At 47.7% G+C, this 22,989-nt stretch overlaps 1 protein-coding gene across 1 annotated transcript; it reads right to left on the bottom strand.

Annotated features, from left to right (window-relative positions):
• Positions 1 to 2,004: 2,004 nt before the first annotated feature.
• Positions 2,005 to 22,980, bottom strand: Trim14 (tripartite motif containing 14). The gene is made up of 6 exons (XM_042698794.1): positions 22,771 to 22,980; positions 19,738 to 19,833; positions 10,579 to 10,812; positions 9,420 to 9,582; positions 6,745 to 6,837; positions 2,005 to 2,574 (listed from the first exon to the last, which is right to left on the bottom strand). Exons 1-6 carry the CDS (start codon positions 22,978 to 22,980, stop codon positions 2,039 to 2,041), a joined length of 1,332 nt encoding a protein of 443 aa, XP_042554728.1. The 3' UTR covers positions 2,005 to 2,038.
• Between the last annotated feature and the right edge of the window lie 9 nt (positions 22,981 to 22,989).

The raw sequence follows: 22,989 nt of genomic DNA on the forward strand, positions 1-22,989 counted from the left end.
CAAGTGATTTGCTGTATCAATGAGGAAACTTTGACCAGCACAACACTTGTAAAGGCACAATGACATCACAATGGCATGACTTGGATGCCAAGGAAACTTCTTTTCTGCTTTGGGAATACGGAGTTCCCCCTGCTGGCACACAGCTGCAGGCTGCTGCACGTCCCATACTGTGTCAGGGTGCAAGGGGAACTCTGTTGGAGGACCTCATATGTCCTGTAAAGGCTGTGTAGCCTTTTACACTTCTGAAGGAAATTTCATAAGCTTTGGTTCATTTGAGCATCAGCCCTGGTAAACTGGAGCTTTTACCCCTGTCTTGCAGATGAGGTTGCCGAAGTAGAGAGCAAGCCCAATTATAGGCTGCAACTAGTTTTCTGGCTAGCGCAGACACTGACTTAGAGCCAATTTAATTGCTCTTCAGTACAGTTATCATCTATCTTCCCTGCATAAATCCCAGATTCTCACACTACATCTCCTTTGGGGTATGAGGCCTCATCTCAGAACTCAGAGGGGAAATCAACAGGTAGAACCAGGCTGCACAGAGTAACCAGGCGAAAGCAAAGCATCAGAGGCTGTGACTCAGTGAGGGGGACAGGAGCATGTGGCTATCAGAATTAACAGCAGGGCCCGGAGACAGGAGCAGGTTAACTGTGTGGCCTTGGGCAAGTGACTTGTTCCGTCTTCATTCTGCCATGTGTAGCATGGGAGTGATTCCTACCTGCTAGGGATACGGATAGCGTGAATGTAATTGTAGGGTTACACAGGGCATCACCTGACAGTAGTCACAGCTATCTGACTTGGCCTCTGTAGTTGTGGGTCTGAGGGAAAGACCTTGGGTTTCTGGAGGTGAGTGGATGTAGAATCAAGTGCTTATTCCCCTCTGTCAGGAATATCCTCTGCCTTTCAGAATTCAGCTTTGGGCCATTCCCAGTAGTTTTTCCTTCTCAGGATGCCTAGAGCCAGGTGGATGCTTAGATGTCTACTCAAGAGTTTGCGTGGTTAGAACTAAGGCACTTTAGTCCCTTCTGCTTTGTATTCTACTTAGGCTGTGTAGCCATACACCTGTCTAAGGAGCTGACAGGTCAGAATGCTTAATCCTCCCCAACAGGTACAGACCCTGGGAAGAGGCTTTTTCTCCCTAAGAGTGCAACTCTTAGCTTCTTTCCCATCACTTTATTCAAGAAAACATCTTTCTGGGTTGCCTCAGCCTGGTTTCAGGGATTGGAGCTATCCAACCCCTCTGACAGCCATTCTTTTTTTTTTTTTTTTTTTTGTCTCAAGGAGCTTGGGTAAAACTTAGCAACATCACTGCAGATTTCTTCCCAACGCCTCAAAACCAGTCATCTCCCAGATTACAAACTGGGCCCCAAGGGCAGGGCAAAGATCGGGTCAGATTCTTGGCCGTTGTAGGGGTGGAGGATAAGGCACCAATGTGGGCTTCAGGCCTAGTCCAGCCCTGAATCAGTATGGGTAATTTAAGGCAGCTCTTAGAACTTCAGTTTTCCAAACATGCAATGAGGTCAAGTGGGGTAAATCTCTGAGGTCTTAGGAAACATCAGATTCCTGTGGCCTGGGAAGATGTCCCGCAGCCGGAAGTCCAGGGAGCACCTGAGACGGGCAAAGAGTGGGCAGGGTTTTCCTGACGAGAAAAAAAATGGAAAAAAAGTAGAAAAAAATGCACAGAAGTGCAGAGGGGAAATTGGGGCAGTGTTATTGGACGGCCTCTGAAAAGGCACGGGGCTGGAGCGCAGACTAGACGGGTCTCGAATGCTAGAGTGAGTTTTTCGCTGGCTCTGGGGGAGGAGCCTCACCATGGTCCTGAGTGGTCTGGGGCAGGTCACCCTGATTTCCGAATAGAAGGTGAAGATTGGGGGGACGTCCAGATCAGGAAGGCGGTGGATAAAGGGGACCTCAAGGCAGAGAAGAGCCACTGGCAGGCGACTCTCACTAGTACCTGCTGGGGATGGGGGGGGGCAGCAGATGGGTTTAGGACACGTTAGCCCCCCCCCGTGCCGCAGGGACCCCCCCCCGCGGGCGTCGTCTAGGGGAGCCGGGGGACGCGGAGGGCCCCCTCCCAGAGCCGCAGGGCCGGGTGGAGCGGCTCCTGGAAGGCCGCGTGGAAGGTGTGCAGGTGGCTCATGCCGCCCGTCACGTCGTAGAAGGCCAGGATGCCGGCCTCGTAGTCCAGGAAGACGCCGATCCGGTCGGGGTCGTCGCGGGGCCGCAGGCGGCTGCGCTGGCCGTCGTGGAAGGCCCAGTACTCCAGGTCGTAGCGCTTGAGGCACCACGACTGGCGGTTGCAGCCCAGGCGGGCGGCGGCCGAGGCCCCGCGGCGCCGCAGGGACGGGTAGGCCGCGCCCACCCACCAGCCCAGGCCGGCCTCCTGCACGTCCACCTCCCAGTAGTGGCGGCCGGCGGCGAAGCAGTCGCGACTCAGCACCTGCCAGAGTTCATCGAAGCGCGTGGCGGGCGCCGGCCCCAGGCGGCCCAGGAGGCCGCTGCGCACCATCAGCCCGTCGGCCGAGAGGCGCAGGCGTGCGTGCATCGTGTCCGGGTCCAGCGTGGGCGTGCGCGCGTCTGCGGGGGCGGGGAGAAGGGGCCTCTGGTGGGCGTGTCCTGTTGCAGACGCGCCCATGAGACACGCCCACGGCGCCCCCCTCCTCCAGTGCCCCTTACAGTGGGAAAGCCAGCGGGAATGAGGGCTGCCTGGACAGGCTGCTAACGCAGACCCCTTGGAGTGAGGTGCCTGTGGGCCCGAGGAAAGGGGGACTGGGCTGTGCACTCTTCAGGCCTTTTTTATTTTCTTCCACGGAATTTACTGCCCATTTCTTAATAATTCAATAGGAATAATCCCATTGAGGTTTGGGAGAGGTGGGCAAGAATGATGGAAGGGGTGACGTTGATCAAAATGCATTGTTCTCATAAACTGACATGTTGAATCGAAACCTTGGTGCAACTGCTTGAAGGTAAAAAAGAAAAACAAAAATTTAAAGTAAAATTAAAAAAAAAAAAAGATTTGCAGGGCTCTGGTGGCTCATGCCTGTAATCCTAGCTCCTCAGGAGCCTGAGATCTGAGTATTGTGGCTCTAAAGCAGCTTGGGCAAGAAACCCAGGAGACTCTTATCTCCAATTAACCACCACAAAACTGAAAGGGGCACTGCAAGTCAAGTAGTAGAGCGCTAGCCTTGTACACAAACACTCAAGGACAGCACGTAGGCCCTGTTTCTATGAATCTCACAGCTTCAGATGCCAGATACAGGTAGAATCCTACAGTATTTGTATTTTTTTGTCTATTTTATTTCATTTGGCACAAATTTCCTCAAATGTACACACATGAAAAGATTTCCTTCCTTTTTAAGGCTGAAAGATAGATATTCCATTATATGTACTTACCACCTTTGGTTTAGCAACAATAATCATCAGCCATTAATGCTTTACCCTATTAAACGAATACTTTGTAATTCTTCTCTACTACTTGAAATAAATTGATTGGTATATGTGATCTTTAAAAAGCTCTAAATAGGCTGGGTCCTGGTGGCTCATGCCTTTAATCCTAGCTACTCTGGAGGCTGAGATTGGAGCATCACAGTTGGAAACCAGCCCAAGAAGGAAAGTCCATAGAACTTTTTATCTCCAATGATTTAGAGCTGTGACTCAATTAATGGAGCACTAGCAAAAGCTCAGGGACAGCACCCAGGCTCTGAGTTCAAGCCCCAGGACAGGAAAAATAAAAAGCTCTAAATATAACATAAAAGAAAATAAATATTTAAATAATTTGAAATGACATGCACAAGAATGCTATAGCAAGTATGTTCACAAAAGGAAAATGGAAGCAATCCCAGTGCCATCAGTAATAGGAATAAAGTTGCTATGGCTACACAAGGGAATACTTTAGAGCAATGAAAAGGACCAGATCTCTGTAATAATATGGATACGTCTTATCCATATTAAGAAACAAAAGAATGACCCCATTACATAAAGTTAAAAGCTGACAAAACTAACCTCTAGAGTTAGAAGTGAGGCGAGTAGATACTTTTTGGGGAGAGCAAATCAGAGGACATGAATGAGACTTGGAAATTTCCATGTTTTGATCTGAAGAAAGCTCATATATATATATATAAGCTAATATATATGTATATATATATATGTACACATATACTGGAGGCAGCACACTTTGAATACTTTATATCTTGGGGCAGTACTAGGTATGAGCTTGACTTGCTAGACAGGCACTTTACCACTTGAACCACACCTTCAGCTCTATTTAGCTATAGTTTTTTTTTCAGATAGGATCTCTGGTTTATTGCCCAGGCAAACTTAGATTATGTATGATCCTCCTATGTCTCCTGCCTAGCTGAGAACTGGTATGAACCACCACACTCATTTTTTTTTTAATTGAGATAGAGGTCTTGAATTTTTTCTTGGAGTTTGCCTTGAATTGAAATCTTGCTATCACTGCTTCCCAAGTAGCTGAGATTATAGGTATATTCTACCATGTCCATCCCTGTGCACTCTTCTTTGAATGTACTTTATTTTCAAAGTTTTCTTTAAAATACCTCCTCAGCTGGGAACCTAGAATTCTAGTAACACAGGAGGCTGAGATCTGAGAACCACAGTTTGAAGCCAGCCAGGTCAGGAAAGTCCATGAGACTCTCATCTCCAATAAACTATTCAGAAAAACCAGAAGTGGTACTGTGGCTCAAGTGGCAGAGCACTAGCCTTGAGCAAAATAAAATCAGAGTCAGTACCCAGGCCCAGTGTTCAAGCCTCAGGCCTGGATAAAAAAGAAAAAGAGCTATGCACCAGTGGCTCCTGTCTATAATCCTAGCTACTCAGGAGGCTGAGATCTGAGGATTATGGTGCTAAGCCAGCCCAGGCAGGAAAGGCTGTGAAACTCTTATCGCCAATAAACCACCAGAAAACTGGAAGTGGCACTGAGGCTCAAGTGGTAGAGCACTAGCCTTGAGCTGAAGAGCTGAGGGACAGGACTCAGGCCCAGAGTTCAAGCTCCATGACCGACAAAAAAAAAAAAAAGATAAAAAGAAAAGTAAAAGAGAAAATGAAAGTGTAAATCTGCCCCAAGGTTCAACATCAGGAGATATTTGTATCTTTTGAAAAGAGACAATATTATGTATCCTTTGAAAAGACTGAGGTAGAAAATTGTTCAAGCTTGGGCTGGGAAGGTGGCTCAGTGGTAGAGAGCTTGCCTTGCATGCCTGAGGCCCTGGGTTCGATTCCTCAGCACCACATAAGCAAAAAGAAAAAGCCGGAAGTGGCGCTGTGGCTCAAGTGGTAGAGCGCCAGCCTTGAGCTGAAGAGCTGAGGGACAGCGCCCAGGCCCAGAGTTCAGGCCCCACGACCAGACCCAAAAAAAAACCAACCCAACAACAACAACAAAAAAAAGAAAATTGTTCAAGCTACATTGTTACATAAAAATTACAAAAGAATAGAGCGTGATTCCCTCTTAAAACATCTGTACACACGTTTTTAAATGCTTGTATGAAGAGATGCCAGAATATTAATATTAGGCATTTATCATGGAGGGACCATTATTTTCTTTTTGCTCATCTATATTCTGTGATTTTAATCACAATACATACATTACTTTGATAATTTTCTTTTTTTTTCTTGTGGGGCTCGGGGTTGAACCAGGTCCTCCTGCCTGCTAGGCAAGTGTTGCTATGTTGAATTGAAACCCTTTTGCATAACCACTTAAAGAAATAAAAGACTGGGGCCTGGGAAGTTGGCTCAGTGGCAGAGTGCTTGCCTCACATGCATGAGGCCCTAGTTTCGATTCTTCAGCATCACATAAGCAGAAAAAGCCGGGAGTGGTGCTGTGTCTCAAGTGGTAGAGTGCTAGACTTGAGCTGAAGAGCTGAGGGACAGTCCGCGCCCAGGCCCAGAGTTCAGGCCCCACGACCACCACCACCAACAACAACAAAAAAAGAAATAAAAGACTAATAATAAAAGTTATTGGTTTTCTTTTGTCTTGGTGTAGCCCAACTGACCATGATTCTCCTTCTTCTGCCTCCTTAATACTGGGGTTAAAGGGATGTACCACTATGCCCAGCAAAAGCGTTCTGTTTTTGTCAGTCATGGGGCTTGAACTCAGAGCCTGGGCGCTGTCCTTGAGCTTCTTTTGCTCAAGGCTAGCACTCTACCACTTTGATTGAAGCACCACTTCCAGTTTTCTGGGAGTTAATTAGAGATAAGAGTCTTACAGACTTTCTTGCACAGGCTTTGAACTGCAATCCTCAGATGTCAGCCTTCTGAGTAGCTAGGATTATAGGCCTGAGCCACTGGTGCCTAGCAAAATTTTCTTTTCTTTCTTTTCTTTTTTTAGGTTGGTCATGGGGCTTGAACTCTGGGCCTGGGCACTGTCTCTGAGCTCTTCAGCTCAAGGCTAGCGCTCTACCACAGCATCGCTTTTGGTTTTCTAGTGGTTAATTTGGAAATAAGAGTCTCATGGACTTTCCTGCCTGGGCTGGCTTTGAACTGCGATCTTCAGATCTCAGCCTCATAAATAGCTAGGATTACAGGTGTGAGCCTGGCAAAGCTTTCTTTTTTAAAAACAACACTTGTTTAAAAATAATTTGGTTACCTCTCTGTATGTTGCCTTTATAATAATAATAAAGAAATAATTTGGTTGTCGTAACATAAAAAAGTAATGGTGTAGAGCTGCCTTCTCCAGGGCCCTCCTCACCAATGCTTCCCACCCTATCCACCCTCTCTCCACCCTGGGCTTACATTTTAAGAAGAGTGATCTCTCTGGTGAAGGGCTGATTTTCAACAAGGTGCCTGGCTTGGTGCTGGAGGAGCTGGAGAGCTGGCTGTTTATGTCTGTAATGAATTTGAGTGGTGAGAAGTAAATGCAAGAGTTTATACAAGCAGCAGAAATAAAACATACTAAGAATATGGCAAAGCTCGGAATTCATATGGCCTCACCCTAAGAAACACATGCAAAGTTAAAGGAGGAGACGCTTGAGCTAGAGAAGAGCCCAGGACCACACAGTAGGACCAGTAGAGCAGCACTCAGGGCCAGGAGGTAGCCTCTAGGCACATGCAGGTTCCCCCAAACAAGGAATCAGAGGCAAGATTGTGGCCAGGTCAAGTTCTTAGCAAGAAAAGAGGGTGGAACGCTTTCCCCTGGGGTCATCTTGGACGGCTCTCTGCCCAGAGCCCTCCTCTTGTGTCTGCTTTTCCAGGTGTTTGGGCTTTAGTTCCTCCCCAGAAACGCTGAGGGTGCCCCTTCCCTCTCCCCCCACCTCACCCACTTGCTCATCATCATCACAGCTAGCATGGTCTCCCCCTCTCCCCAACTCTAGAATCATCTATGCTATTGCCTATGTGAATCTCCACATGGGAGCTTAAGTTCTTCACCTCCTACCAGGTTCAAAAGGCTTGATTCCCAGTGTAGCCGTGTTCAGAAGGTGGGGCTCTGGGTAATGACTAGACCAGGAGGCTCTGCCTTCAGCACTCTATTCTTCTATGGATGGACTCTAGATTGATGATATCATTGGGAAGTGATGGAGATAAGGAAGCAGGCTGTGTGTCTGAAGGGTCTGAGGTCCTGCACTGGTTCCTTCCTGTCTGTCTTTCTACTTCCTGGACACCATGAGGTGAGCAGCCTCCTCTACCACCCTCTTCTAGTGCCTTGCTAATCTTTCTGCCCTACCTTGGGCCCAAGGTAACGGATCCAGCTGACTTTAGGCTTGAGACCTCTGGAACCATGAGCCAAAAATAAACCTTTCCAGGGCTGGGAAGGTGGTTCAGGGGTAGAGTGCTTGCCTTGCATGCATGAGGCCTTGGGTTCAATTCCTCAGCACCACATAAACAGAAAAAGCCAGAAGTAGTGCTGTAGCTCAAGTGGTAGCGCACTAGCCTTGAGCTGAAGAGCTGAGGGACAGCGCCCAGGCCAAGAGTTCAAGCCCCATGACCAACAAAAAAATAAATCTTTCCTACTTTTAAATTGTTTCTCTCAGGTATTTGTCACAGTGACAGGAAAAAATTAATAGGTGCTTCTTCCCATTACATAAAATGATCCCTTCCTTCTACCAGTTAGTAGCTCAGGCCCAAAGCCTCCTCCCAGATGACACCTTAGCATATCCTTCAGCAGGGCATGTTTACTCCCACTGTGCCTCAGGACCTCAGCACTCACTTTCCCCTCAGCCTGAAGAACATTTCCCAGAGGTGACAAGAATGAAAACTGCGAACATTTACATTGTGCTGTGTCTGTGTTGTGCCTGTATATTCCTGAATACTGAAAAACTCACTTGCTAGGCACAGGTGGCTCTGGCCTGTAATCCTATCTACTCAGGAGGCTGAGATCTGAGCATCATGGTTCAAGAACAGGCATCTGGGGCAGGAAAGTCCATGAGACTCTTATCTCCAACTAACCACCAGAAAACCAGAAGTGACACTGTGTCTCAAAGTGGTAGAGCTACTAGCCTTGAGTGAAAGAGCTCAGGGACAGTGCCTGAGTTCAAGCGCCTGAGTTCAAGTCTCATGGCTTACAAAACAAACAAACAAAAACCTCACTCCTCACCACAACCTCTGAAGACAACATCATTGTTCAGGTGTGGGCAAGCTGGGCATTATTCTCAAGGTGACAGGGGCTCCCCAGAGCCCTGCATGTGACCACATGCTCTCCTGTCGTTGGGTCTGCAGTCTATATAAAGCCCTGCTCCAGCTCGCCCTGGGGTTTTGAACTCAGATGCTCTACCACTCAAGCTGCACCCCCAGACCTTTTTTAGCTATTTAGTTATAGGTGCCCCCTTTCCAGGGGTTTCCCAACTGCTGCATGAAATGGCTTCTTGCTGTTGTACTTTACTTCATTGTGGTTCTTACTATGGACACAAGTTTGCTGTGTCTCACAGCAGAGGGGAATAAAAGGACTCTTGGGACAGATTTTGGAGCACTTGCTTTGTGTCAGACTCTACATGTACCTCAGATTTGGCCCCCAAAGTCTCCCTGCCCGCCATGGAATGCGAGTTGAGCAGGCAGGTCATGTGTGCCCAGGCAGGTCATGGGGCGAACCTTGCAGGGCGAAGGCAGAGGGGAGATGGCCATGGAGGAAGTAAGGGAGCCTGGGACCAGAAAGGCTCCCAGAGAGCACAATGGTGCCCCCAACTGCCTAGCAAAGGTGATGACTGGCTGACCCCAGGCAGAGGCAGAGGAGGAGCAAGAGCTGGCTAGGTTCAAGTGCCCCATGGCTGGACAGGCAAGCAGGAGACCTCTCAGGAAGAGAAAGCGACGTCATAGAAGGCATTAAGGATAGGTTGGATACCACACCCAGGAGCCCTGGCTGCCCAGCCATGGATATTTGGGTGGGAGAGCCATCATTCAGGGGGGAGACCTTCCTAGCTGTCTGGGGTATGGGGCTCCACAGGGTGTTAAGTCCCCATTGTCACATGCTGACTCACTTTTCTTCAGACGAATGTCCAGTGGCTTCTGGAGGGTCCTCTGCATGGCTCCCACAAGGTCCTTGAAGAAGCTTTTGACTGGCTCAAAGGAGTAGGGCACAGGGTGGCTCAGCTCTGCAAGGCCCCTCTGTCTTTGCATCTCTGGCTTGGTGGCCATGTACACCTGGTGGGGGTAGTGAGCGCAGGGTCGGGAAGGCTCTGGGGGCTGCATTTGTAGGTGGAAGCAAACCTTGGGCATACTTTAGTTTGGTGTGTGTGTGTGTGCGTGTGTGTGTGTGTGTGTGTGTGTAATACTGGGGCTTAAACTCAGGGCCTGAGCACTATCCCTTCCTTACCCTTTTCCATTCCAGGCTTGTGCTCTACCACTTGAGACATATACAGCTCCACTTCTGACTTTTTGGTGGCTAATTGGAGCTAAGAATCTCACAGACTTTCCTGCCCTGGCTGGCTTTGTACCATGATCCTTAAATCTCAGCTAGGATGACAGGCATGAGCCACTGGCACTGGCTAGCTAGCTTGTTTGAGCTATATTGTAGATAAATTCTCTGAGTTTGTGGGAAAGCTACATGAGTTCCCCATGTGTATCAGGACATCTAGCTAGGGAAGAATTTGATGGCTACAGGCACAAACAAATAAAAGAAATAAATGATAATTAAAACCAGTAGCCTTGACAATGAGAAAAAGGAAAGCGATGCCAAGCCTGAACTGCTGGAGGCCAGGACTCCGTAGGAAGGATGCCCTAGATATGGCTTTTCAAGCAGAAGGCCAGGCAACTCGAAACCTCATGGGTTTAGAGTTTGACAGACCTGTGATCCGATGCGCTCTCTGCCACCTACCCATCTAGGAAAATCACCCAACTTCTCATTTAAATTTACAACATAGAGTGAGAAGATCTACTTTGCCGAGTACAAGCAAACATTGGTGCTAAGATCCATAAGTGTTTGGACTACAAAGGCCATGCAGAATAGTCGCTGTTACTATTTAACCAGCCCAAGATGTCTATCATCTTCCTAATGACATTTACTCTCTGGCCTTCTACGTGGTGATGAGGAAGTCTATGTGGGTTTTTTGGGTGTGTAAACACTGCCCAGCTCCTGGATAAATGAGGTGGAATGTAGGTATCAAGTGGCAACACTAAGAGCAGCAGCCCTATTGTTACCTGCAGCAGCTGGACAGGGTTGGGCTCCTGGCTGATACTCCAGACCCGGATGTGGAGATCATCCAGAACTTCGATTTGTTTCCTGAGAGACCCCACCTGCTCCTGGTATGCCTGGAGAGCCAGCTCCTTGTTCTTATCAATGAACTTTTTGGCTTGCACTTGCTCTTCATCAAGTAGTAATCTGAGCTCAGCGAATTTCTCTGTCAGCCAGGCTTTACTTGACTCTGCATGAGCCTGGGGTGGGACGGGGGAGAGGGAGGGGAGGAGAACCCATTGCAGACAGTAAGTTAAACAATCAGGAAATCCAGAAAAAAATTATATCTACAAAGTGAGCCCAGAGAAGTGGCCAGTAGGACACTGGGTCAGATTAAAAAAAAAAACAAAAAACCAAAGCTTCCCTCAGTACTGTTCATAGCTGGTTGCAACATACGTGGAGAAACAGCAATCTGACTCTCTCTCTTGTTTGTTTTTTTGAGCGAGGGTCTTACTATGTAGCCAAGCTGATCCTCCTCCAGCCTCTGAAATTCTGGGATTATAGGTATGTAGGCATATCCCACAAGGACTTGCTAAAGATACCCCCCTCCCCTTTTTTTTTTGTGCTAGTCCTGGGGCTTGAACTCAGGGCCTGAGTGCTGTCTCTGAACTTCTTTTTTGGCTCAAGGTAGTGCTCTACCACTTGAGCCACAGCTCCACTTCTGGCTTTTTGGTGGTTAACTGAAGATAAGAGTCTCACAGACTTTCCTAATTGGTCTAGCTTTGAACTGCAATCCTCAGGTCTCAACCTCCTGTGTAGCTAGGATTACAGGTGTGAGCCATGGGCACCTGGCTAAAGATCCTTTTTGAAGTAAGGAAGAAATTTAAAAAAAAAATCTCTAATAAGAAACAACACTAGCCAGGCATTGCTGGCTCATGCCTGTAATCCTAGCTACTCAGGAGGCTGAGATCTGAGGGTTGCAGTTCAAAGCCAGCCCAGGCAGGAAAGTCCATGAGACTCTTATCTCCAATTAACCCCCAGAAAACCAGAAGTGGCTCTGTGGCTTAAGTGGTAGAGTGCTCACCTTGAGCTGAAACGCTGAGGGACAGTACCTAGATCCAGAGTTTAAGCCCTATAACTGATCCCCCCCCCCAAAGAAACAAAGAAAGGAGGGGAGGAAGGAAGGAAGGAAGGAAGGAAGGAAAGAAGGAAGGAAGGAAGAAAACAGCAATAAAAGGGTGGATATGTAGTTTAGTGGTAGAGTGCTTGCCTAGCATGCAGAAGGCCCTGAGTTCCATCCCCAGACCGACATAAAAATCTAAAAATATCCTGAAAGATACAAGAGGTACATGGAAAAGAAAGGGGTATCTTGACTGGAAGGTTCATACAACATCAGCCAATAACAGAACATAATAACTGGCAAGAGTCCTTGCCTTCCTGTCTTGTCTGGCAAATGTTGCTTCATGCCAACCCACTGGCCCAGGCCTCAAGTCATGGTTCCATCTCTACAGCTAGAGAAAGACGCAAATCCTGAACCAAGGTGGCTGATCGTGGCCCCCAGTGCTCACAGGTCTGCTTGCAGACTGGGCCTGTGTGTCAAGAGTCCATTTTCTGCTGTCCTTCTCTGTGCTGTCAGGCTGAGCCCTCATAGGCTTCATTTCCAGGCTCTCCCTTTAGGGTTTGGTCAACAGGAGATGGGACGAGATGGAGGCCAGAGGGTAGGACATCTCAGTGTCTCCCTGAGTCCCTTCCACCCACCAGCTCACACAGAACAGCTTCCTCTGCTTCTTGCTCCTGCTCTATTAATATTTTTGCACTCCTTCATTTGTTATCTAATTGTTTGGCATGGGGTTTGAACTTAGGGCCTTGTACTTGCAAGGCCGGCATTCTGCTACATGCACCACTCCCCCAGACTTTTGTTCTTATAGCTAAAAATGTAAAAGCTCCCAGTAGAAGATTTGGAAGATTTAGGAAGAGCAGTTATCTAGTCCCAGGATTTGAGTGGAATTAGGGTAGCAGGTTTGGGTCGGGGGTCTCCCTGCACCTAGAAGTGTAGAAAGCTTAACAATAATGAATAAGGAAACCTGTTAGCATCTGTTGGTTCAGAATTATGGACTAAGTTCCTCTTTCCTTTGGAATGGCGCTTAGATAAGGCATAATGCCTGGCTTTAACTCAATAGACAGCCTTTGGACCATGCACAAAGTTTATTGGTCTGTTTACAAAACTGCTTTATGCCTGGCCAAACAGTTTTTAATGATATCAATGACAGAGTTTTTAAATAACATAAAGAAGTGTTTTGTTCCTAATCAACAGCGCAAACCCATAAAATAAAATAACATTTTCTTTTGGTTCATAAAGAAGGAGGGCTGGGATATAGCTCAGTGGTAAAGTACTTGCCTAGTGGGCATGAGGCCCTAGGTTTAATCCTGAGAGCTAAAAAAATAAAAATAAAAACCAAAATAACAATAAGCCAGGCAGTGGAGCTCCTGCCTGTAATCCTAGCTGCTCAGGAGGCTTAGACCTGAAGATCACAGTTGGAAGTCAGCCTGAGCAGCAAAGTCCATGAGATTCTTGTTTCCAAGAAGCATTCAGAAAAAGCCAAAATTGGTGTAGTGGCTGAAATGCTGGCCTTGAGCAAAAGAAGCTCAGGGACCGCATCTAGGCCTTGAGTTCAAGCCCCAGGACTGGCAAATAAATAAATAAATAAAAAGATAAATAATAAAAGAGAAAGTAGAGAGTACTAACATAGAAAATCTTCTCTTTTATTTCTTTTTTCTTTTTCTTTTTGTCTCACTTGTGGGTCTTGAACTCTGGGCCTGTTCACTGTCCCTGAGCTCTTCAGCTCAAGGCTAGCGCTCTACCACTTGAGCCACAGTGCCGCTTCTGGTGTTCTGGTAGTTAATTGGAGATAAGAGTCTCATGGACTTTCCTGCCTGGGCTGGCTTTGAACTGTGACCCTCAGATCTCAGGCTCCTGAGTAGCTAGGATTAGAGACATGAGCCACCAGCTCCCAGCTCCTCTTTCTTTTTAAACACACAAAGATCGACACTTAAAGGAAAATTCTCAGATCCAAAACCAAAGAGGAGAGCCAGTATGGGTAGTGGGATCAGGGGCTGAAGCCCGTGACCCTAGCAGGCATGGTGCTGGAAGTGTGTTGTGTGGAGGAGATTGCTGCTCCTTGCTGGGCCTGAATGTCTACAAGAAGCTCAGGGAACTGGCTGCTCTGTTCCATCCCTGAACTAGGAAAAAGCCCCCACTGCCCAAACATCACTAGGCATCTGTTCATCCATCTGGAGTCACCATAAAATCACCAGCAATGCAAACAAACAAAAACAGTGGGCTGACATTCTGCAGGCTTGCAGTTCCTACTACAAATTTAACATAAAACACATCTGCAGCTATGGAAACACAGCATCTCTATAATGGTTTGTATGAAGCATCCCCTCAACAGACTCAGGCACCAAAGGTGCAATCCCTACTTTGGGAAGTTCTGGAAACTTTAGAAGGTGGGGCCGAGCTGGAGGAAGCAGGCTACTGGAAGATGAGTGTCCTTGGGGGCTGAAACTTGTTCTCCAGCCCCCTCTTTCTCTCTGTCTCTGGAAGCCGTGAGGGAGAAGCCTTTTGTACCTGTGCCCACAGCGGTGCCTCATCACCAGCCCAGATTCAGCACAGCCATGGGCTATGGACCGAGTCCTCTGAAATGGTTAGCTAAAATAAAAACCTTTCTTCCTTGTAAGTTGTTCTGTCAGGTATGTGGTTACAGTGCTGGGACACAAGGCCTCTCCCATGTCTATGCGCCCGTTCTACGGTGCTCCCAAGAGCCACCCTCAGAGCTCATGGCTTGTAGGACATGTAGGGAACATACAGAAGACAAGCTGACCGTACCAGTAGCAAATCACATATAGGACGGAACCACCATGCCTCACCTCCAGCCAGGGAGATGACATTAGAACTACATAAACAATACATCCAAAGCACATGGAAGCAAAAGTGTTGCACGGAAAAAAGAAAATCTTATAGTGTGAACAAACATTGTGCTGAAGTGGTAGGATTAAGTCTGAATTGTTTTTAAAAGTCAGCTTCTTAACCAGCAATGGGATTGTCAATGCCCCCACAGAAGCCAGGCTGGTAACATGGAGAGAAATAGGGGCCACTGGGGGACTGAGCTATCTGGGGAATGCATGCCTATTTCACAGAAGTATAGACTGCTCAACTCCACCAGCTCCCACTGGAATAGAGTGGGGAGGCAACAATCTTTCCACCTTTCAAAGTCTAAATGTTGATCCAAATACCTCTCAGCTTTAAAATGCAGAGCAATCACTAAGAAATATTACAAATACTGATGAAGGAAAACAGCATTTAAATGAATGAGGAGATACCATGTTCATGGATTCAAAAAGACTTAACATAGTACAGATGTCAACGCTCCTCAAAGTGATACACAAGTTATGATACAACTCTTACTGAAATCCCAACAAAACCTTTCTCTTATACATATATACGAGATTATTTTATGATTTAAATGAAAACACAAAGGAACTAGAAGAGATTAAATATAGTTTTGGAAAAAAATAAGGTGGGAGGCATCAGCTATTTTTACATCTATTAACAGGTTCAGTGGCCATAATTGTATAGCATAGATAGCACAGAGATCAATGGACCAGAGTAGAAATAGCCCTACATGAGTATAGCACTGACTCTCTGTGTGTGTGTGTATGTGTGTGTGTGTGTGTGTGTACTATAGGACCAGGGCCTCACACATGCCAAGGCCACGTGCAGTCTACCACTGATCAATGTCCTCAGCTCCCATTTGAGTTTTGATTTTCTTTCTTTCTTTTCTTTTTTTTGTCGGTCATGGGGCTTAACTCTGAGCCTGGGCGCTGTACCTCAGCTCTTCAGCTCAAGGCAAGTGCTCTACCATTTGAGCTACAGCACCACTTCTGGTTTTCTAGTGGTTTATTGGAGATAGGAGTCTCATGGTCTTTCCTGCCTGGGCTGGCTTTGAACCGCGATCCTCAGATCTCAGCCTCCTGAGTAGCTGGATTACAGGCGTGAGCCACGGGCACCCGGCTTTTTTTTTTCTTTTTGTGTTGGGGACTGAACCCAAGCCAGTGCCTTGTCATGTTCAGCAGGTGCTGTAACACTGAGCTACATCCCCAGTTGACTTTTGTGTGTATGTGCCAGTCTTAGGGCTTGAACTCTGGGCGTACATGCTGTCCCTGAGCTTCTTTTGCTCAAGGCTTGCACCACCTCTGGCTTTTTCTGAATGGTTTATAATCCTCCTGAGTAGTTAGGATTATAGGCATGAGCTCCCAACTCCCAGCTCCAATTTTTTTTGGGTCTGGTCATGGGGCCTGAACTCTGGGCCTGGGCGCTGTCCCTCAGCTCTTCAGCTCAAGGCTAGCGCTCTTCCACTTGAGCCACAGCGCCACTTCCAGCTTTTTTCTTTTTTTGCTTATCTGGTGCTGAGGAATCGCACCCAGGGCCTCATGCATGCAAGGCAAGCGCTCTACCACTGAGCCACCTTCCCAGCCCCTCCCAGTTAATTTTTTGACAAAAGTAACTCAATGGAGAAAAAAAATAGTCTTTTCAAAAAATGGCTGTAGAGGGCTGAGAAGGTGGCTCAGTGGTAGAGTGCTTGCTTTGCATGCATGAGGCCCTGCGTTGGATTCCTCAGCACCACATAAGCAGAAAAAGCCAGAAGTGGCTCTGTGGTTCAAGTGGTAGAGCACTAGCCTTGAGCTGAAGAGCTGAGGGACAGCGCCCAGGCCCAGAGTTCAGGCCCCACGACTAGCAAAAAAAAAAAAATAAGGCTCTAGAGTAACTGGATATCCACAAACAAAATGAAAAACAAAGACCCTAACCTAAATACCACATCTTATTAAAAAACTAACTCAAAGTGAAAAATTATAAACTTAGATGTAAAATGTAAAAAAAATGTAAAACTTTTTTTTTTTCCAAGTGTGGGGCTTAACTCAGGGCCTGGGCACTATCCTTGAGTTTTTTGTTCTTGCTGTTTGTTTTGGTTTGGTTTTTGCTGAAGTCTAACATTCTACCACTTGAGCCTCAGCTCCATTTCCGCCTTTTTGGTGATTAACTGTAAACAAGAGTTGCAGGGTAGGCACCTGTGTTTTGAGGATCATAGTTTAAAGCCAGCCAGGGCAGGAAAGTCAGTGAGCCTATCTCCAATTACTCACAGTAAAAGCCATAAGTGGAGCTGTGGTTCAAGTGGTAGAGTGCCACCTTAAGGACAAACACTTAGGGACAGTGCCCAGGCCCTGGGTTCAAGCTCCATGGTCATCATGTGAATGTCCACTGTGATAAGTTGACAACGATACCATTGATTTTCTTGTGTTGCAACTGCACTATAATTACCTAACTTGGGACAAACTAGGTAAAGGGGCATGCAGTTTCTCTGTACCGTCCCTGCAGTTTCTTATGAATCTATAATTATTTCAAAGGAAAAAACTGAAAAAACAACATTGAAAACCTTCTAGGCCTTCCCTTCAGTCCTCCATGCTGATCCTATTTCCCCAGGAGCCTCTAACCCATCTCTGCTGCAAGATTTGCAGACAGTAGACTGAGCCTCACCTGTTCTTCAGCCCCAATAGCCAAGGGCCTTATCAGCCCTTGTGGAGATGCACTTTGTAACTTGGCAACTTTCACTTGCCCAGTCCTTTTCAACTGATTTATCTTCCTGCTCCACAGTCTCACTTCTAAAAAACTCAAAGGACAGTATTCATCCTTATGCTGGGACCACAGCTATGAGCTGCTAAGGCCCTCAGCACATTGCTGTGTTTAGGAGCTTGGCAGGGAATGGATGTCAGGCATATGGGGGTCAGTTCCATGGCCTGACCGGGGCTCCAGCAAGAGGGGTCTTCAGCTCCAGCCCCACTCAGCTGAGGGCCTGACATTAGGACCATGGTCAGAGCTGGGCTTCCTCTTTGCCTTGTGGGGTCAGTCAGGGGTTCATATATGTCCCAGAGGGCCAGGCCTTGGGGGGAACTCACCCAGCTCCAGCTGGGACTGAGAAGAAGGAACCAGCCCCAGTTAGGAGGGGAGGAAGGCCTCTAATGGCCTCTAAACAACTGTTTCAGGGGAAGCTGGCATGCTGACCTTGGCCAGCTCCAGCTTCCTGCCCCAACCCCCCAGAGGAATCCATTTAAATAAATATTGTATGCAAAAGGAAGCCTGAAGAAAGCAGTTGTTCATGGGTTATACTCATTACCTATTTAATTTCATTTGTAGCAGGGCAACTTTAAAAATCAATTGCATATTCATAAGCCATACATCTGACAATATCCAAAATATACAAGGAGCTTAAAAAGCTACCCCCTCAGTCAAACAATTAAATCAATCAACATATGGACAAAGGAGCGTAAGAGAGACTTCTCAGAAGAAAAAGTAAAAATGGCAAATAGACACATGAGGAAATGCTAAACATCCCTGGCCATAAAGGAAATGTAAACCAAAACACTCTGAAATTCTGATATTCCATCTCACCGCAGTTAGATTGGCCATGGTCAAGAATCTGAACAATAAATGCTGGCAGGGATGTGGGGAAAAAGGAGTCCTATTGCATTGTTGGTGGGAATGTCAACTAGTACAGCCATTCTGGATGGTGTCCTGGAGGTTCCTCAAAAATCTAAACAGAACTTCCCTATGACACACCCTTACAACTTTTGGGCATCTATCCAGAGGTTACAAGCCAGGATATCATAAAGACACTTGAGCATCCATGTTCAAGTCTGAATAGCCAAGTTATTGGCTTTTCACAATAGCCAAGCTATACAAACAACCCAGATGCCCTACAACAGATAAGTGGATTAATACAACATGGTACATATCATAATGGAGTTTTGCTCATCCATTAGAATAAGATTATGTCATTTGCATTTGTTCTAGGTCCTAGAACAAATAAAGCTAAGTGAGGCAAACCAAGCTCAGAGAAACAAACAGTGCGTGTTTTCTCTCAAATGTGGAAGCTAGATCTAAAATACAACTGGACATGGTAACTTATATGAAGCTCTATGTAGTCTCACACACACACACACACACACACACACACACACACACACACACAGTCAGACAAAAAGAGCATACGCTTAGGGGAGGAACCCAAAGGTGTAACTTCTCTGAACATTTGCAATATGATTTACACAAAACAAACTCCAAGAAATGGAAACATGGGTTTTATTGTTGTTATTGTTGCTATTGTTGTTGTTGGTGGTGTTTGTTTTTGTTTTGTTTTTTCTTTTAGGAGGGGCAAAGAGGGGTACAGAAAGGGAAGGAGGAAGGATTAACAAACATGATAGCAATCATGATATTCAGTGGAAAAATCACCTATGTAACTTGTGGACAGGAATGGAACATGGAAACCGGGGGAAAATAAAGGAAAGGGTAACACTGTCCAAAAACAAAAATGTATTCATTGCCTGACTTATAAAATGGTAGCTCCTCAGAACAGCGCATTAAGAGCGGCAATAAAATCATTATTTTTTAAATAATTATGTGCATGTTCTATAAGTTGCATGTTGCTTTGCCTAAGGCATTTTGGGGCATGGGTGGAAGGCAGTGAAAGACTAGCTCCTCCAAAAGAGATGAGCTGAGGGAAGATGGCTTTGGTGGCGGGAGAAAGGCCAGTCTTTTCTCTGCTTGGCTCTGGGCAGATTCTCCCCAATTCTGCCGAGGCATGAGCCTAACCCCTTTCCTCCCCTCCTCCCCCCCCAGGTCCTGCATGACCCCTCATGGTCTGGCACTGAAATCTGTCTCTAATGTTGCATTCTTGTTCCTCAAAAATGGCTCCCTAGCCAGGCGCCAGTGGCTCACCCCTGTAATCCTAGCTACTCGGGAGACTGAGATCTGAGGATTGCAGTTCAAAGCCAGCCTGGGCAGGAAAAGTCCATGAGACTCCTATCTCCAATAAACCACTCAGAAAACTGCAAGTGGCGCTGTGGCTCAAGTGGTAGAGTGCTAGCCTTGAGCTGAAGAACTCAGGGACAGTGCCCAGGCCCAGAGTTCAAGCCCCACGACTGACAAAAAAAAAAAAGGTCCCCAAACCAGAGAAGTCTCAGACCCCATCAACTCTGACTGCCCATTTGAGTTTGGTCTTTATTTTCCCTGGGCAAATGTCACACTAGGGGACACTTGTGTTCCCAGGGGAAATGGGAACAGCTCTACTTGCCTTGAGCCTCTCCCCAGCATCTTCTATCTCAGTTATGTTGTCAGCATGCTGCTGCTTCTTGGTGGCCAAATGCTGCAAACATTCTTGGATGAGCTTCTGATGGGAGGGAAGGAAAGAAAAAGCTGAAACACCATGTCATCCAGATAACAAGTGCTCATCTCCCCTCACCTGGGCTCTTTTTCAGAGGAGGTATCTGAGACTTGGAAGGTCTTGAGTCTTGCCTAGTAGTGTAGAAGATGGAGGATGAGCTGGGCCTCAGAGGGCCATGCCAGAGATTTCTCAGGTCTGGAGGGTCTCTCTTCCACCTTCCTAATCTCTACTTTCTGAAGCTCCTCTTTTTTCAAAGGTTTGCTCTCTTCTCCATCCCCAAGAAGTGTGGCAGCCACAATCTAGCTTTGTCTTCCTTACAGCTGGCCTTCCAGTGGCTATTGGGCCTGACCCCAGACTCTTCCTGGGGACCATGAAGGACAGGCACTCAGAAGCCTTTGATGAACCAAACAATTACTAGGACCTGCCAATGGCCATTGGAGGGCTGAGGCCCCAGGCAAATGATAACAAGCAAAAACTCCAGAGTGAGAGGAGACCAAAGGGACCCAGCTCTGAGTCCCAGCTCTGCTCCCTCACCTGTGTAAACCTCTGTCCTGGGAACTAAAGGAGGGATTGATTGGCCAATGGAGGTGCTCAACACGGGCTGATGTGTCATCTTAACCTCCAACAAACCTTCCCTATGAAGTGCACAACTTTGTTTATGCTGGTGCTAGGGCGTAAACTCTGGGCCAGGGTGCTGTCCCTTAGAATTTTTGCTAAGGAATGGACCACTTGAGCCACAGCTCCATTTCTGTGCACAGCTTTGTTTAAAGGATGGGGTAGACTCAGGAGAATGGTCATAACTCAAGCATAGCTTGGCCTTGGCTTGGAGAAGCGCACCCTGAGTATGGTAACTCAGAAGCCAGCTCCTGTTCATCACAGACCAAGAACATCCTAATTTCCAAGTGGCTATGCCCTCCAGCCATAGGTCCTTCTACCTCAGCACCTGCTGACACTCTACGCAAACTTTCAGGACCAGTTCCAATGGCCACCTCCCCTACCCAGCCTTCCAGGGCTTCCTATTTGTTTAACTGACCACTGCCTTGGACCCTCTAGTTACAGTGATTACTCCCCAATTACTGTCACTGTTCTCTCCCAGCCACCTCCTCCTGATCCATGGCACAAGTATGTGCTGAATGGATGTTTGATGATGGATATGTGGGTAGGTGAGTGGGCATGCAGATGGGAAAAGGGTGTATATAGGTAGAGGTGGGTAGACAGATGGAAGATAGAACAACTGTGGGAGACTCTTGAAACATTTCTGGAAGTAGGCTTGTTAACTCAGGCTTTTTTTTTTTTTAATGGTACTGGGATACTGGGATTTGAATTCAGGGCTAGCACTCTACCACTTGACACATGCCTCTAGCTAACCGCCCCCCCTCCATTTTTTTTTTTTTTTCTATTTTGGAGATTCTAGCAGATTTTTCTGCCCAGGCTAGCTTTAAACCCATGATCCACCAGATCTCAACCTCCTGAGTAGCTAGGATTACAGGCTAGGAGCTATTATCACAGCTATTTTATTTTATTTTTGGGGGGGGGTCCGGTTGTGGGGTCTGAACTCTGGGCCTGGGCACTGTCCCTCAGCTCTTCAGCTCAAGGCTAGCGCTCTACCACTTGAGCCACAGCGCCACTTACGGCTTTTTTCTTTTTGCTTATGTGGTGATGAGGAATCGAAACCAGGGCCTCATGCATGCAAAGCAAGTGCTCTACCACTGAGCCACCTTCTCAGCCCATTTTATAGCTATCAAAAAAGGCAGGTCCTGGAGGTTCTTGAACCCAAGATTCTACAAACAGCCTGATTTCACCTTGCAAGTTGTGACAGCAAGTCATTCTGAGCAGGATGGGGTCTCCAGGATGTAATGTCCTGAGGGCATAAGGTAGAGTTCATTGTGGACTTCTTAGGGGTGGCAGCACACCTGTTTCTGTTGACACAGAGGGCATCTAGCCCAGACTTCATGAAGCCCAGAGAGAGGGGAGCTTAGCCCAGTGCCTCCCACCCAGTGGGCCACAGGGCTGGAACAGAAATCCAAAGACAGGGCTGGGAAGGTGGCTCAGTAGTAGAGAGCTTGCCTTGCATGCATGAGACCCTGGGTTCGATTCCTCATCACCACATAAGCAAAAAGAAAAAAGCCGGAAGTAGAGCTGTGGCTCAAGTGGTAGAACGCTAGCCTTGAGCTGAAGAGCTGAGGGACAGTGCCTAGGCCCAGAGTTCAGGCCCCACGACTGGACCCCTCCCCCCCAAAAAAATCCAAAGACAATGGCTACACTACCATCAGCCCAGTGAGGACGACAAGGAGAGCATGGACTTTGTAGATGCCAGAATGCAAGGTTCAAGGCTAGCCTCTAGTTCCCAAACTAGCTTTTAGTTATCTGTATGGGGATGGTGCTGCAGATAACAGCGGGCCGAGGGCTGCCACTTGGAAGGGACCTGTCTGTGGAGGGCTCGGCAGTGGGCAGGTGTGCAGGTGCGCAGGTGGGCAGAGGCTTTCAGGCTTGCAAGACTGTTAGGGGAGTCAGTATCCAGTCGCTTTCTCAGGCCAGTTAGGATGGTCCAGAGCCACGCACAAACATCTTCTAAAGGGGTGCATAGTAGGGCTTTCCTCTCTTTCACTAGAAGGTAGCTTTTCTTCCAGCTCTGCTGTGGGCCTGTCATGGTGGGTGGATGAGGTCGAAGACATCTGGGTACCACAGGGGCTTCCCAAGTCCCCCCTTCCCGCCCAACCATCCTCCTCTGAAGTTTCACTGGTGTCTTGGCTCACCTTTGCTCTTCCCTGAGCCTCAGTCTCCCCATTTAGGTCTTCCTGCGGGACCTTGCGTTTCCAAGTGTTAACGGGGAAACCGGTGAAGGGAGCTGGGGCGCGCGCTCCTCGCCCGCCCCTCGCCCGTTACTCCGGCCCCCCCCTCGCACACCACACCCTCCCCCCTGCAGTGCCCCGCGGACCCCACCTGCACGCGCTCCGCCTCCTCCCGCGCCAGGCCCACCGGGTGGCCGCGGTGCTCGCCCAGCGCCGGGCAGAGCGCGCACACGCAGCGGCCGCAGCGGCGACAGAAGAGCTCGGCCGGGCGGTCGCTGTGTTCCGGGCAGCACCAGGCGCGCGCCTCCGCGAGCTCGGCGGGGTCCCCGCTGGTCCCGCACGGCGCCCCGCTGTCCGCCATGCCCAGCTC

This window comes from Dipodomys spectabilis, unplaced genomic scaffold, assembly GCF_019054845.1.
Source record: "Dipodomys spectabilis isolate Male_0828 unplaced genomic scaffold, ASM1905484v1 ptg000006l, whole genome shotgun sequence".
Classification (NCBI taxonomy): domain Eukaryota; kingdom Metazoa; phylum Chordata; class Mammalia; order Rodentia; family Heteromyidae; genus Dipodomys; species Dipodomys spectabilis.

Coding starts and splice junctions, on each gene's coding strand:
- Trim14 (XM_042698794.1), bottom strand. CDS start 22,980: ATGGCGGACAGCGGGGCGCCGTGCGGGACCAGCGGGGACCCCGCCGAG. Junction 9,583..10,578: donor ACCCTGTCCAGCTGCTGCAG/GTAACAATAGGG, acceptor TACCCCCACCAG/GTGTACATGGCCACCAAGCC. Junction 6,838..9,419: donor GGACATTCGTCTGAAGAAAA/GTGAGTCAGCAT, acceptor AATTCATTACAG/ACATAAACAGCCAGCTCTCC.